Genomic DNA, 14,764 nt, shown 5'->3' with positions numbered 1-14,764 from the left:
TCCGCGGGGCCTGGTAGAGGCTAGTGGTTAGCAAAAGATTGAGCCAGAGGTTACTAAGTACCCAGGCCACGGAATAAAGATATTCAACAGTGAAAGAAAAGAAGCAAAATACACATTACGGCATCTATGAGTCAAATACCGCTACACTAATTTATATGTTGTTTGATTTGATGTGTCAATTAATTAAGAAAAGTAGATTTTTCCTGAAACAGACACTACCTGTCCTTGGTGCTGGATGACATTCACACTGGCAACACTGTCATCTGTGGATGCCATCTCACTTTTGACCCAGCAAATATTCATTGTACACAATAAATCATGAATAAAAGCTATGGTAGTTCGCACAATATCGGTAGGTCGTACATAAAGCCGAGCCTTTGATCAACTCCTGTGCAAAACCAAGCAAAACTGACTCGCAACTGACAAGCTGGCCCTTTGCTGCAGTACTAGCCTTATATGAAAGATGTCGTCCCTGTACCGTCGGCAAAATCCATCCGGGTGCCTGCTGAGAGGTCGTGACCCAAGATGGCTGTCGCGTGGTGAAAAATTATTTCGCAGCACAAGTTTTGACTATAATCTTTCAGTAGGAGACTCGCTCCTGATTGAAGTGTAAGGAAAATGGGAAAGAGAAACAAGAAGAAAGGAGGTACAGTATCACAAGTGCTTAAGTATTTAGACTAACGTTACCTAACGTCATTTTGACTACTAGTATGCACCGATGTTGTTATTTTTCGGGGGGAGGGGGGTGAAGTTGAGTGAGGCGCTTCTGAGTTGGCATGCCAAACCCCCTCTCTATTAAAGTATAACATCTATCGTGCGGGTCTAACTCAGAGGGGCCTGTTGTAGAATTTCCTTTTGGGCATTTTAGTCGTATGACCGAGAAGTTGACCTGTGTCGGTCCTGGAAACAGTCATTCAGGCTATGGCAGCTTGTGCTTCAGATCAGTGTAACTACTGTTGTAATACTTGTATAATTATAAGCCATGGCGACTATAGAAGTAGAAGGGCCTCTTTCTGTACTATTTAGTACAGCATGTCTGTATTTATTAAAACAGTACCGGTATGAGCAAGTTGCCCTGCTAGAGTCGCCATGGCTTTATACATTAATGTTACATACGTTATGAACTGTAGTCCGGATATTTTTGTCACTATTGTTCCTGTGAATCCTTTGGCACTACTGCCAGCTGCAGGATGTTCTTGTAAATAGCCACGCCGTAAACTTAGTATTTAACGTAACAGTAACTATATCACCCAAGTGGCCAAGTAATTATAAAGGGCTAAAGGGTAAAAGGCTGTCTTGATCACCTCTTATAACAGAAAATGTAATTTCTGTACGATCTTTCTGTCAATGAGAACTGAGCCTGGTGGGGGTCATGCTGTCTAAAATCATTTAATTTTCCATCCATCTACGTAGTACACTGTATATTTTGAACACCTCGACCTGGAAACATGTTATGAGTGGATTCCTCGTCATGGCGACCACCTGTCCATCGTGACCGGTTTTGCTCGGTCCCCCGGGTGGTCACCTTGGGCAGGTTTGACTAGTCTTAACCGTCCCCCATGTGTGGTTTATTTTCCAGCGGGCGTGACTGCCTCCCCGCAGGAGCTGATGGTGCTGACTGTGTCGGACATCGTCAAACAGCTGATTGAGGCTCATGAGCAGGGGAAGGATGTCAACCTCAACAGGTGAGAATCATCATTGAAAATCGCAACAACAAGTTAAAATGTTAACTACCAAAATTAAGTGATTACTGCACAAAACAAGTGATAACTGCACAAAACAAGTGATAACTGCCATTATCAAGTATCTTGGCATCAAAACAATTCCTAAGTTTATCTTCACAAATTTTTTATTTGAATTGATTTGTGCCATGTTGGATTAATCGAGTTATGATGATGAATCCAATTACCTGTGAATAAGCTCACAAGAGGATTCAAATTATGATTATCCCTGTTTTCTATATCTTACTTACTAGTATGAAATACAAATTACAATCATGACATTGTCTCCTATTTCATAATTTGATTTCCACCCTGCCCTTCCCACAGTTACATATAGGCTGTTTTCAGACCTTTCCCTGATTTTGTGTTTATCAGGATGAAGAGTCTGACGTCGAAGAAGTACGGTCTTCCCAACCAGCCCCGCCTGGTGGACATTATTGCAGGAGTCCCGCCGGCATACAAGAAGGTTCTGTACCCCAAACTCAAGGCCAAACCTGTCCGAACAGCCAGTGGGGTAAGTACATGTTGGTTAAGAAGATGTTCTCATCAGTTACATGTTTGTTTGTTTGTTTGTTTCTATTGCATACCTGGTAAACCGCCTTGTGGCACAAAATCAAATCAACATGAATTTTGATAAATTTACAGTATATGTTTCACACACACACACCATCAGCATTAGGAACATGTTATACTTTGATGTAACAAATCCATAAGCAACAGATGGAAAACTTGCTCATTTGTTTGATCCCTATTTTCCAGACTTTTTGTAACACTTGATTGTTTGTTTAGTGCATTTACACTAGTATTTTCTTGTATCCTGTGCACCAGTAGTATGAAAGCATGTTTTGAGAAAGAAAATAGTTAAATTGTCAGAAATCTAAACAATTTTTTGCATTTTTTTTCTTCTGCAGATAGCTGTTGTTGCAGTTATGTGCAAACCCCACAGGTGTCCCCACATCAACATGACAGGAAACATCTGTGTGTAAGTCAAGAATAACTCACTTTTACCTGTAACAGTCAGTGTGGTTCAAGCATCACTTACTGACCAGTCTAACTGGTCCAGATCACTGAAACATACAAAGCGAGTACTAGTAGATCTCCTGGCTCCCTGGCGCTTGAACCACACTATTACTAGTACATTAACCAACAAGTTAATGTTTCAATATAATGTGTACTGTAAATCATCAAATGTTTTTAGTAATAGTAGTTTTATTTTACGATGACCTCTCCACTGCAAGTTCATGACATAGTGACTAGGCATTGCCAATGTTTTACTACATGTAGTTGTACTACAGAATTCAAAACGCCGCAAAAAACTCCTTTCCCCTCCTACAAGATAAATGAATTTATACATAGTAAGAATATGCTCTTGATGTTTGTGCCCTCCCTCCTTCAACTTAAACTGTCCCTTAAGACTTTCAAATTTCTTGAATATGTGATGATCAGATCATCAAAATACTTACAATAGAAAATCCCCGCCATGATAGAGATGTTTGGATTAATGTTAATCTCCACCTCTCTCTACAGATATTGTCCAGGGGGACCAGACTCCGACTTTGAATATTCCACTCAGTCTTACACAGGGTATGAGGTAAGAACTGTGGGTTGTTTTTTTTAGAGCTATTAGAGTCAACACCCCCCTTCCCTTAAGGTTGTTATTTTTGTTGTTCTTGGCTAGCTGATAAGTGTTAAAGCTGGTATCTGCTGGTCAACTTCAAACTGTTCGCGCTGGAAAAAAATGAGGGTGTCTTTCATTGATGACTTATTTTTTGAAAAGGTCTTGAATAACGAAAGCATTTTTGGCAATCTAACAAAAGTAGACATCAAAATGCCCATACTGCTGGTGTAATAAGATTTTGATCCAATCTATACCACTGAATTACAATATGAAAATATCAAATGTTTTAGATGTCCATCCGACATCTTTGTAATGGTACTGTATGGATCAAGCTTTCCTTTTCTTTATTTCATACCGTGATATTTTTCCTGTGTCTGTCTCCAGCCCACGTCGATGCGAGCCATCCGTGCGAGGTACGACCCCTTCCTGCAGACCAGACACAGAGTTGAGCAGGTGGGTCCTTCTACACAGTCGTCTGACTAGAAACTAGCCTGGTATCCATCCTATTCTAGTTTCCATTTGCTCCTTTGACAACTTCCCTGTAAAATAGTCACCCATTAACAGAGAAATCATTGGAATTTGAATCTTCACCCAAAATATCGGAGTTCTGATAACAGACCTCTTAGCAGCAAAGTAATGGGGTTCAAATAGGTTTTTAGAAGTTTAGCCTGTTACACTTAAATGTTAGGAAAGGACATAAGGACTAAACATTTAGATTGGGACAGTGGATTTTCTGAAATGAAGTGAAATGTCCATTGTTGTATTTTATATTCATAACTCAATATTCATATTGAGCAGATAAATATAGGCTTATACAAACACTCTTCCACAATTGGTCCACAGTTGAAGCAGCTGGGTCATAGCGTGGACAAGGTGGAGTTTATCGTGATGGGAGGGACGTTCATGGCGCTAGGCGAGGACTACAGGGACTACTTCATCAGGAACCTTCACGATGCCCTGTCGGGCCACACCAGTAACGATGTCAACGAGGCTGTCAAGTATGTCACAAACACACAAACTATAGATACATCATTTTTCCTTATGTCTGTATGTCAATAACACATAAGAACCAAACAGTTGAATAAAGGCATTTTTCTCATGATGTTTTTCATGCTGTAATCATAAAAAGATTCAAGCTTTTATAGCTTGCAACGAAAAAGATGATAAAACGTTTACTGTGATGTATACATGATGCATCTCTTTTGTCTGTTGTGTAGGTACTCTGAGAAGAGCCACACCAAGTGTATAGGGATCACCATAGAGACCAGACCAGACTACTGTCTGAAGAGACACCTCAGCTCGATGCTGTCGTATGGCTGCACCAGGCTGGAGATAGGAGTACAGAGTGTTTACGAGGATGTGGCCAGAGACACCAACAGGTAACACACTGTCAGACAGAGCCGACCATGGCCTCCCGACCTTCTCCAGACCATGGTTGGGAGTTTAACCCCTGTCACACATAGCCTACCATAGGCATAGCCTCCCGACCTTCTCCAGACCATGGTTGGGAGTTAAGCCCCTGTCACACATAGCCGACCATGGCCTCCCGACCTTCTCCAGACCATGGTTGGGAGTTAAGCCCCTGTCACACCTAGCCAACCATGGCCCCCCAACTTTCTCCAGACCATGGTTGGGAGTTTAACCCCTGTCACACATAGCCGACCATGGCCTCCCAACCTTCTCCAGACCATGGCAAGGTCATCTGTGGTTGGGATTCAGCTAGCAAGGTTGCCTACTAGTCTTTAGTATATACAAGTGTACTACAACAGCTAATCATGTATTATAACATCACATCTACATTGTGATACCCCCATATAGCCCCATCAGGGTCAAAGTAGGAGGGAGTTGAGATCCCGGGCTAAGGCGGGCAGGCCTCCAGCCTGGAACGGAATGACTCAACGGTGGGAGCCAAGATGCAATCAGAGGAGCAAACCAATTAAACAAGACATATGAGAAACTCTATATGTTTAACTGAGGCGTGAGATCTTTGAACTCTTGTTCAATTTGACTTGACATGACATATTGCCCTTATCAGAGATTTTGCTGTATTTTTCCTCCAGAGGTCACACAGTGAAGGCAGTGTGCGAGTCCTTCCACATGTCCAAGGACGCAGGGTTCAAGGTCGTGTGTCACATGATGCCAGACCTTCCCAACGTGGGACTGGAGAGAGACATAGAACAATTCATTGTGAGTCACGCACTATTACATGTCTGTCATGCACTGCATTGGAAAAATGCATCTTTTGTGCTTTCTCAGATATTTTCAAATAAACTTTTAGCATCAAGAGGACATTACATATACATTAACATAAAGGATTGGGAGTACAACTTGAATCAGTATATTTTCACCAAGAAAGTTACTTCCCCCTTCATGTTGGTCTTAGAGTTCTGCATCACTATCAGTTCTGAGAACCAACACGTTAACCTGGACAGGTCTAACCATACTAAAATGCTAGGGTCACATTTCCAAACCAGGGCCTGACTGGGCTAGTTGCCTGAATGAAAAACAAAAGTGTTCAATGTATAAAATTATAAAGAAAAATACACAGATTATGCTCATGGCTGATTTTTCTTACATTTTGTGTGTTTTGCTGTCTTTTACATCATACTTTTCATTCCTGCAAACTGTCCGGCTGGGCGCCGGTTTCGAAATGTGACCCTAGAATAACACTAAAATCTCCTATAGGAGTTGTTTGAGAACCCAGCGTTCCGTCCGGACGGGATGAAGATCTACCCCACCCTGGTGATCCGTGGCACGGGCCTGTACGAGCTGTGGAAGACGGGCCGGTACAAGAGTTACCCCCCCAGCACCCTGGTGGACCTCATCGCCAGGATCCTGGCACTGGTGCCGCCGTGGACTAGGATCTACAGAGTGCAAAGGTCAGGGGCTATCCACATCCACCTTGAATTTGTCGAGTATTTTTTTCTATATGTCACCACATAAGCTAATGAAAAATATTTTGGGGTAAAAGGGCATTGGAAAGGAAAATTTCTTAAAATGTTTGAGTGTTTGTGGCACTTTTATTTTTGCTGTGACGCTGCAAATATGTGTTTTCAATGTATTACTGCTGTACTACATAATTGTTTCAACTGCGAACTAAAAATACAGAGATTTGGTGATTATGCATGGGAAAAGCCCACAATGAAAACTTTTTTCCCCTTCTACTGCAAAATTAAGTCCCCTTGGAAATGAATAAATTTACAATAACACATTAGCCTATGCATGACTTCCATCATAATTGAAAGCGTGGGAAAGAGAGTGACTTGTGTGTTTTGACCACAGAGATATCCCCATGCCACTGGTGACATCTGGTGTGGAACACGGGAACCTACGGGAACTGGCGCTGGCACGCATGAAGGACCTGGGAACTGAGGTCAGTAAAGCCCCTGTCAGACATAGCCAAGCATAGCCTCCTAACCTCTTCTAGACCATGCTTAGTCGTGAGCAAGGCCATCTGTGGTTGGGAGCTGGTGAACCACTCTACTCCTAGAACAAGTCAAATTTGACTTATTGAAACAGGAAAAGTGTAGACCCACTCCGGATCCTGTATATAAGATGCATTATTAAGTTCAGTAAATAATGGTCTGCACTGTAAGGAACCAGTCTGACATGTTAATTATTTTGACTGCCCCCCTTTTTGTTATTACCCTTGTCAGTGTCGGGATGTGAGAACGAGGGAAGTTGGTATACAGGAGATCCACCACAAGGTTCGGCCATATGAGGTGAGTACAATGTTTTTCATAGATACTGTGATTCTTGTTTCTTTCACTCGTCTGTAACTTTATGTTCACTGTTTTCACTGTCACCTCTGTACCGTGATCATCACCGTGAAAAACCTGTTGTAATCATTTATGATTCCCTCACACATCCGTTCGGTAAATCTCTTGCTGCCACCGTGAAGTTAAAGTTCAGTGAAAATGTCCATTTTCTTTACACCGTGAAATTTTACTACGGTGAAGATAAAGAGAATTACAGTAATATATTGTGCACATGTATGTGACTGTATGTTATGTACATGTATTTCATGTTGTATAAAGCTCAATAAAAGAAAATTTTCAAGAAAAGTAGACCGCTAAATCAGTACAGTTCAAGGTGAAATATTTTCCACTTTTTGCAACTTGCCCAGTCTACTATATGTCTGTCTGCTTTTTAAAAATTTCTTTCCTTCTTGAGACTCCCTGTATCATCCTCTTGTGCCAGGCTCATGGCTTGTAAATGTATATGTCTAGCAACAACCCTGTCACTGGCATACCGGACTGCATTTCATACTTCTCACTGCAGTAGTGCTAGCCAGCCGTCACCAGCCGATCGCAATGCCGCCTACGGTCAAGAAACAACATGATTGGTGTAATCTCCCTCCAACATCAGGAGAGGGATTGTCTGATTGGTTGATTGGCTGGCCTCTGCTAATGCAGCAAGAAGCACGGATCACAGGCCAATATGCCAAAAGCGTTGCTTGATACATACTAGCAGCAGACCTGGTCCGAGAAGATAAACTGTATTATATCACAATACATGTAGTCCAGCGTTTTAGATGCATTTCCCCTTTCAGGTTGAGCTGATCAGGAGAGACTATGTTGCTAACGGAGGTTGGGAGACGTTCCTGTCGTATGAAGACCCAGAGCAGGACATTCTGATTGGTCTGCTCAGGCTCCGCAAGTGTTCGGAGGAAACGTTCCGCCCGGAGCTGAAGGGGGGCTGCTCCATCGTCAGGGAACTTCATGTGTATCCTTGGTTGAAGAAGATGTTGTTGTTGTTAAGTTATTGTTGTTGAAGAGGGGTGTTTCATCATCAGGTAACTTTATGTGTGTCTAGATCTTTGGCTGTAGATGATGTTGTTGTTGTTGTTGTTGTTTTTGTGGGGTTTAAAGCGAGAAGTAATGTGTCACTTTCAGTCCATGTTAGATATCAGGTACATGTAAGATGGCAACAGCAGAAAATATGAGTTCCAGATACATGTACATGTAGCTTAGAAGCAAAGTGGGATGATCTTTTTAGCTGTGAGGACATGAAGCAGTTCTAGTTAGCAGGAGCCAGACATATTGACCACATTAAACAGAACATATTTGGTACAGTTGTAGCTCCTTTGCAGAAAAAATCCCCATCTCAAATTAAAGCTGTCACAACTTGAGTCTACTGTGAACTATCATGAACGGAAATGTCCTCTTTGTAAATCCTCTGCAACCTGCATTAGAATTACAGTAAGATGTTGATAGAAGAACTTTATTGCAGGACAATTGTTCACAGTGTAGAGTATGGCAACAACTATTAAACATAATACAAAATAGAAGACTTAGTATAGAATAAAACTTAAGATCCTAATTAATAATACTGTATTAGTAATTAGGATCTTAAGTTTTATTCTACATGTATACTAAGTCTTCCATTTTGTATCGAGTGGGGCTAATCATTAGTTTCAGTATTTTTTTTCTAATGACAGCAGTCGTTTGAATATTTACCTATTTATGTTGATCTGTGAAGCCTTGACATGATGTGTCCAGCTATGGCAGTGTGGTTCCTGTGAGTGCTAGGGACCCAGGGAAGTTCCAACATCAGGTGAGAAATAAGTTTGACTTCTGATCAGCAAAATAACTTGCTCAAGACTCTTACAAAGTTGGTTATGATATGGGTGTAGACAGTGTTGTCTCGTGGACAGGTGTTAGTTGAAATATTGAAATGTTCTTTTCGTAGAGCAGGAAAGATTTTCGGGATCGTATGTGAAAATACTGGGAAAATTTATTTTTCTGCATATTGTTTATGTGTATTGCTGTCATGTGTGATTGTTTTGTTTTTTTCAACTACATTTTATACGTTGTTCTACCTCTGTGCATTGTTTTGCCTACCCCCCACCCTATACTTCTAAGTGCATTTCTGAGTGCAACTATTGCCAAACAAAGATGACTTTTTTTTGTGGAACTGTTATGATCTAAAGAAAAACGTTTGTGTTTTTTCCTCCAGGGCTTTGGAATGCTGCTGATGGAGGAGGCTGAGAGAATAGCTCGAGAGGAGCACGGAGCAAACAAGATGGCTGTCATTTCTGGTAACGACTCCTTGTACATGTACTTCACTTCACACAAGAAAGATTTACAAATTTTCCAACTTCAGAAAGATGCTACTGTCTTATCGTATGTTAATCTTAGAATCTAAACAGCTCAGAAGATTTTCCTCATCCCATTTCAATGGTATGAATATTTAGTAACTACATTTCTTTTGCAAACAGTATTGTAAAAAAATGCTGGTTCTAATTACATCTACAGTAGTAGCCAAATCCCAAGCAGATGTTTGGCAGGCTAAGTCGTTATGTTTTCCTAGCTGCAACTTTAAAAACATATCCTCTCAAGACCTGCTTGTAGATTGACTTATACCCACTTACAGATGTGAAAACGACGATCTACGTGAGGCCAACCCGACTGCCCGTCAGTGGTTACAGCCGTGGAGCGGCAAGATATGATGACAGATGTGAAAAAATAGTTGGCAAATGAAGAAATGTGGGGAATATATAGTATAGAGAGCAGAGTTTTTTTCATTTATTAACATTGTTTCATATTTGCTGTAGGTGTTGGCACCAGGAACTACTACCGGAAGATTGGCTATGAGCTGGAGGGACCGTACATGGTCAAAAAACTCTACTAGGACTATAATTGCGGACATGTTATTGTACAGATTGTAGTCAGAATGATGGCCTTATCTATGATTTAATTTTGTATGTTTGTCTTCTAAGCACAATGTACATGTATGATATCTTGAAAGTACAGTCAAGTGTGGAAACCCCTTGGCTCCACTTGATGTACCTTTTAGTCAGCAGGCAGCACTGGTAAGCAGGTCAAGGCAAGTGGAGTCTGAAAGGTTATGTAATTAGACTAAAATAAAACCACCACTAAAATAAATGCATTTACAGTAATCTTGTCACACCAAATATATGACAACTTATGAAGAGTATTTAGGGATGGGGCTCATGGGAGTTAAAATGCTTAGAAGAAATGGCCATTTCAATGTGCAAACTGTTCATATGATAACAAGTGGTAAGAAATTGTTTTGATAAACTACACATTTAGCTACTATGTAGAGTGACCTGCCAAGATATTAATATGTAAAAACAGTGCCATTTCTTTGCAGAGTGTTGTTTTTGTTGTCCTGAGGATTGCTACAAGTTCAAGACCTAAGACAATTCCTACTACAACATACATTAACATGACTTGTACAGTTAGTCTGTGTATCTTAAACTCCATTGTCCAAGACTGTAATGGAATTATGCTTATATACATGTATGGCTTATGTACAAATGACATAATACATATCTATGAATATTTTCTATATCTTCATACCAAAACAGCATTACACTCTAGTTGCAAACTGGTAGGTAAGAAAAATACACATTAATCTTCTTTATTGTGTTCAGAACGAACAGACATACTTCCTTCAAATGTGACATATATGATGCTCGTACCATCAAACAATGCAGAAAAAAAAAGAATAGATAAACATATTATGATTTTACCTAACAGAATCGGCTAAGAAACCCACTATGTATTAGAAGAAATCCATTCATATCCATAGGAAGTAATTAGCTAGTCCTGGAGTATAGCGCAGGGGGAGATGCAGTGTTATCATTGTGAGATAGGGGGCGCTAGTGCTTTGCCTGGGACATCCGCTATTTAGACCTTCACCTTATCACGGTATTTACATCATCGTAGATCATATTCAGCATTTTGATGTCACTGTTTCTTTCCGTTACCACCTTTAACACCTCAAGTAGTCTTATAAAGACACTAAGAATTTTCACAAACGCTGATCGGCTTCCGATCCTAGCCTGGAGTCCAGCTTTGGTCCGCTCCCAAAATCGCTAGCTATAGCCGCCAACGTTGGCAGCGGACCAAAGCTAACAAGGCTGGACTCCAGGCTAACGACTTCCCCCACTTCTTTCTTACTTTATTGGGATCTGTGCGTGCTAAAGTCGGAGCCACATACAGAGAGCTAACAAGGCTGGACTCCAGACTAACGACTTCCCCCACTTCTTTCTTACTTTATTGGGATCTGTGCGTGCTTAAGTCGGAGCCTCATACAGAGAGCTAACAAGGCTGGACTCCAGGCTAACGACTTCCCCCACTTCTTCCTTACTTTATTGGGATCTGTGCGTGCTAAAGTCGAAGCCGCATACAGAGAGGTGACACTTAAGAAACGGCTGATCGTGTCAGTCGTGACTGGCTCGGACGCCTCCACACGTGAACTTGTGTGGGAGGACATTAAAAACGTACCTCCTGCCCGCTATGCCGGAACATTGCTCTGTAAATCACAACTTTTAAACAACAGTTTTACTGCTCAGCGCCATGAAATGTATGCATTAGAACGGCGCTGTGCCTCACGATAATGTCATACTTGTGATTTTCCTCTTTAGATGCTTGTCCTGTAAACGTTACTTTATCACAGCTGATCTGTCGGAAAGCCATCTAATATTTCATGCTGTGTTCAGAGAGGATGGAACTTATCATATACACGTACAACTTATATTAATTTCTTACGTATCGGAGTATTGAATGACATCGGATACTATTTTTCATCATATTTCGTTTATTTCAAGCTCCTTATTTACAACGTGCTGAATTTAGCAGTAAATGTCTCCGCGTTGAAAACTGCTATGGTATGCAAACTAAAAGACAAAACAATTTTAGAGCATGCATAATTATATAAAGGAGTAACAAATCACTTGCTAAGGGTAGGGATTCCTTACTGTAAACCGTGCTTCTGTAAATTCAGTAATTTTGCGGGGCTAAATTTTGCGGTAGGAGCAGAAATGCGGTTTTCGATGTGTTTGAAGTTAGCGGTTAAAATAATTCTGTATTACAGTAGAAATACAAAACACATATTCGCCATGTCATAATTTTGCGGTAAGATTTCACGGGCGAAAACGGATAAAATGATAAAACCACATCAAAATTTACAGTATCTACTGTAGTTTCCTTCCTGTCCTGAAGAGTAGGTTACGTAGGCGCAGTGGTTTCCGGTTATGAATATTAGCGTCAGTCAGCCGACCTGACGTACATGCGTCACGTTTCCAGGGACCAGAGATCATTCATATTAAACTAAAGAGCCGGTGAACGGATGGGATGTCCCTGTAGCCATACTGGTAGCAGCCTCATCACAGCTCAGCCGCATGGTAATCTCCAAGCAGATCTCCACGGTGCCAAAATCGTGAAAGCTAGCCAAAGAAGCTCCAGTCAGCCAGAGAACTTGTCAGGCACCGTCGGGTTGCAATAAAAACTCCTTCTGCCAGCTGGATACGGTCTTTGCAACCGTTGGGTCTGCTTGGAGACTAAGCTCATGGGTGCAATTAATTGTTAACTGGGAGACCTCGGTGCAATCACGGGAAGGTGCATCTCTGTTGGGGCTGCACCTGTTTTTCGGAAGGAACGTTTAACTTGGAGACCCCGGTTCAAGCATGGGAAGGGCATCTCTGTTGTGGCTGCACCCGTTTTTCGGAAGGGACGTAAAATGGGGCTCCCGTGTTCGAGGAGGTGCCTCGATCACAATAGAGGGAAAGGGCTAGCAACCCCTTCCTGTAGAAATATAGCCTGCTTGATGCCTATATTCCCTCTGTTTTGGAAAGAAGTCAACCCTTTAGCTTTATGAAATGACTTGTTGATTGCCACCCTTTCGCTAGTTTATTGGGAATCGTTATTTGCCAATATATATGCGAATACACAGCGTTGATTGGATTTTTCATAGCGCAACATAAATGTATATCTTCACAACGGCGGTTCATGTATTCATATATTCATTGTAAGCCTCGGCTTATATAAGAGAAAGTCAAAAAACCCAGACTTGCATCAAGTAGTGCTTTATAACACATAACAGACCACACCCTCACATCATTTGGTCAAATCAACACTGGAGAGAAATCTTGGATGTCCCTTTTTCCGACTTCAGTATGCTTCTTGTGCGGTTTTATCTGTTAGTTTTATGATCGCCCAAGGTCGTGGGTCATAAAAGGCCACATGACATCCGGCGCCGGCGCTTTTGTTTGATCCCTCAGTTGTGAACCGCATGAAACCATTTCTTTCCGTATGAAACATCTAAAAAGTCACGGAACTGCTTCCTGGGAGCTACGTGAGGTTCTGTGAGGTGACGTTACATTACCAGCCCCCAGAAGACACTCTTTATGGTGACGAACGCGGGGTCCTTCCGTTACGCACATCGGCTCTGAAATGTATTTCCTCTCCCTCTTGCGGATGGGTTGCCATAGCTTCTGTATCTATATAGCCGGCATAACAGCCCTTCGGCGTAACACACCAGCTTCGCAGGCACGCAGTGCGGTAGCAGCAGGTTATATTACACCGAACGACCTGTCACGTCTAACCTTCGCATATTTAACTGCATGTATTGTTTAAAGCTGTCTAATGAGGATGCTTCTACTGTACTTGGTAGCAATCGTTGTAGGAAAACACATCAATCCTAGGTTGATAAGTCTGATACTTAAAGACTATAGCTTGGGTGCCGAAAGAACGTCGTGTGTCTAACAAACAAAACGGCCACGTCAGTGTACACTAGCCTCTACCAGGCTCCACAGGTTGCTGGAAAAATCGTTGAAATTGGCCAAATAAAGGGATAACATTCCAGAGAAGTTAGTCCGCTACAGAAGTTACAGTTTGCGACCTCTAGATGTGGATGGCATATTGGACCCTCTATCCGTAACCGACTCCCTTGGTATACTATTCTCTCTATTTGGCTAATTTCTACCATTTTTCCAGCCATCCGCGGGGCCTGTTAGAGGCTCTTGGCGCGATTGAAATGGACTAGATTCTCAGGGGAATGTCAAATTAGCCTACTACACCAGGTCTTCCTACTTAATTGGGTATGACATTATAAATAGTAGAATTCGACAAAAGTAGGGTGAACGAATCGTCCAGATTCTATCCGTTGGAAGAGTATCATTCCTCCCTGGAAATGGCAGCACAAACGTGGGCTAATGTTACCCTATGGTGCACGGTGGACACTGTGACTCCGGCTACCCCGGCAAATACTCTCCCTGTAGCCAGCGGAGTTAGTTACATGTAGGTAGACACAGGTGCCACGTGCACGTGGTCTACCCCCCCCCCCCACACACACACACACGCACGCACACACACACACACACACACACACACACACACACACAATGAGGCTGTTGTAACGTGCTTGAGGCACCTCCACGAACACGGGACCCCCATTTTTCGTCTCTTCCGAAAGACGGTGCAACTCCAACTAGGATACCCTTCCCGGATTCGGATTCGAACCGGGTTCTCCCAGTTACCAACTAATTATCTTCGCCGAGTACTTGTACTTGTAAGATTATGTTTTCGGTTGAAAAATCTGTTGGGTGGGTCTATATGTATGTCAGGAGCATAACTCAAGAAAGCTTCAATGAATCTTTATGATTTTTGGTAGGTGT

The 14,764-nt window shown here is 41.9% G+C and overlaps 1 protein-coding gene across 1 annotated transcript; it reads left to right on the top strand.

Moving 5' to 3' along the window:
• The first annotated feature begins 500 nt into the window (after nt 1-500).
• LOC136428772 (elongator complex protein 3) lies at nt 501-10,646 on the top strand. Its single transcript, XM_066418518.1, has 16 exons — nt 501-646; nt 1,580-1,685; nt 2,097-2,235; nt 2,633-2,703; nt 3,249-3,312; nt 3,724-3,792; nt 4,183-4,337; nt 4,557-4,718; nt 5,400-5,526; nt 6,025-6,218; nt 6,622-6,712; nt 6,996-7,061; nt 7,892-8,064; nt 8,841-8,895; nt 9,298-9,379; nt 9,896-10,646. The coding sequence occupies exons 1-16, from the start codon at nt 619-621 to the stop codon at nt 9,970-9,972; spliced, it is 1,659 nt and encodes a 552-aa protein (XP_066274615.1). The 5' UTR covers nt 501-618; the 3' UTR covers nt 9,973-10,646.
• Nucleotides 10,647-14,764: the final 4,118 nt, after the last annotated feature.

Source organism: Branchiostoma lanceolatum, chromosome 2 (assembly GCF_035083965.1).
Source record: "Branchiostoma lanceolatum isolate klBraLanc5 chromosome 2, klBraLanc5.hap2, whole genome shotgun sequence".
Lineage (NCBI taxonomy): Eukaryota > Metazoa > Chordata > Leptocardii > Amphioxiformes > Branchiostomatidae > Branchiostoma > Branchiostoma lanceolatum.
This window is presented reverse-complemented; position numbering and strand designations above follow the sequence as displayed.

Bases quoted from the DNA above. Each gene is read 5' to 3' on its own strand.
- LOC136428772 (XM_066418518.1), top strand. From the start codon at position 619: ATGGGAAAGAGAAACAAGAAGAAAGGAG. The intron at 2,704-3,248 runs GTAAGTCAAGAA...CTCTCTCTACAG, and splicing joins ATGACAGGAAACATCTGTGT to ATATTGTCCAGGGGGACCAG. The intron at 6,219-6,621 runs GTCAGGGGCTAT...TTTTGACCACAG, and splicing joins AGGATCTACAGAGTGCAAAG to AGATATCCCCATGCCACTGG.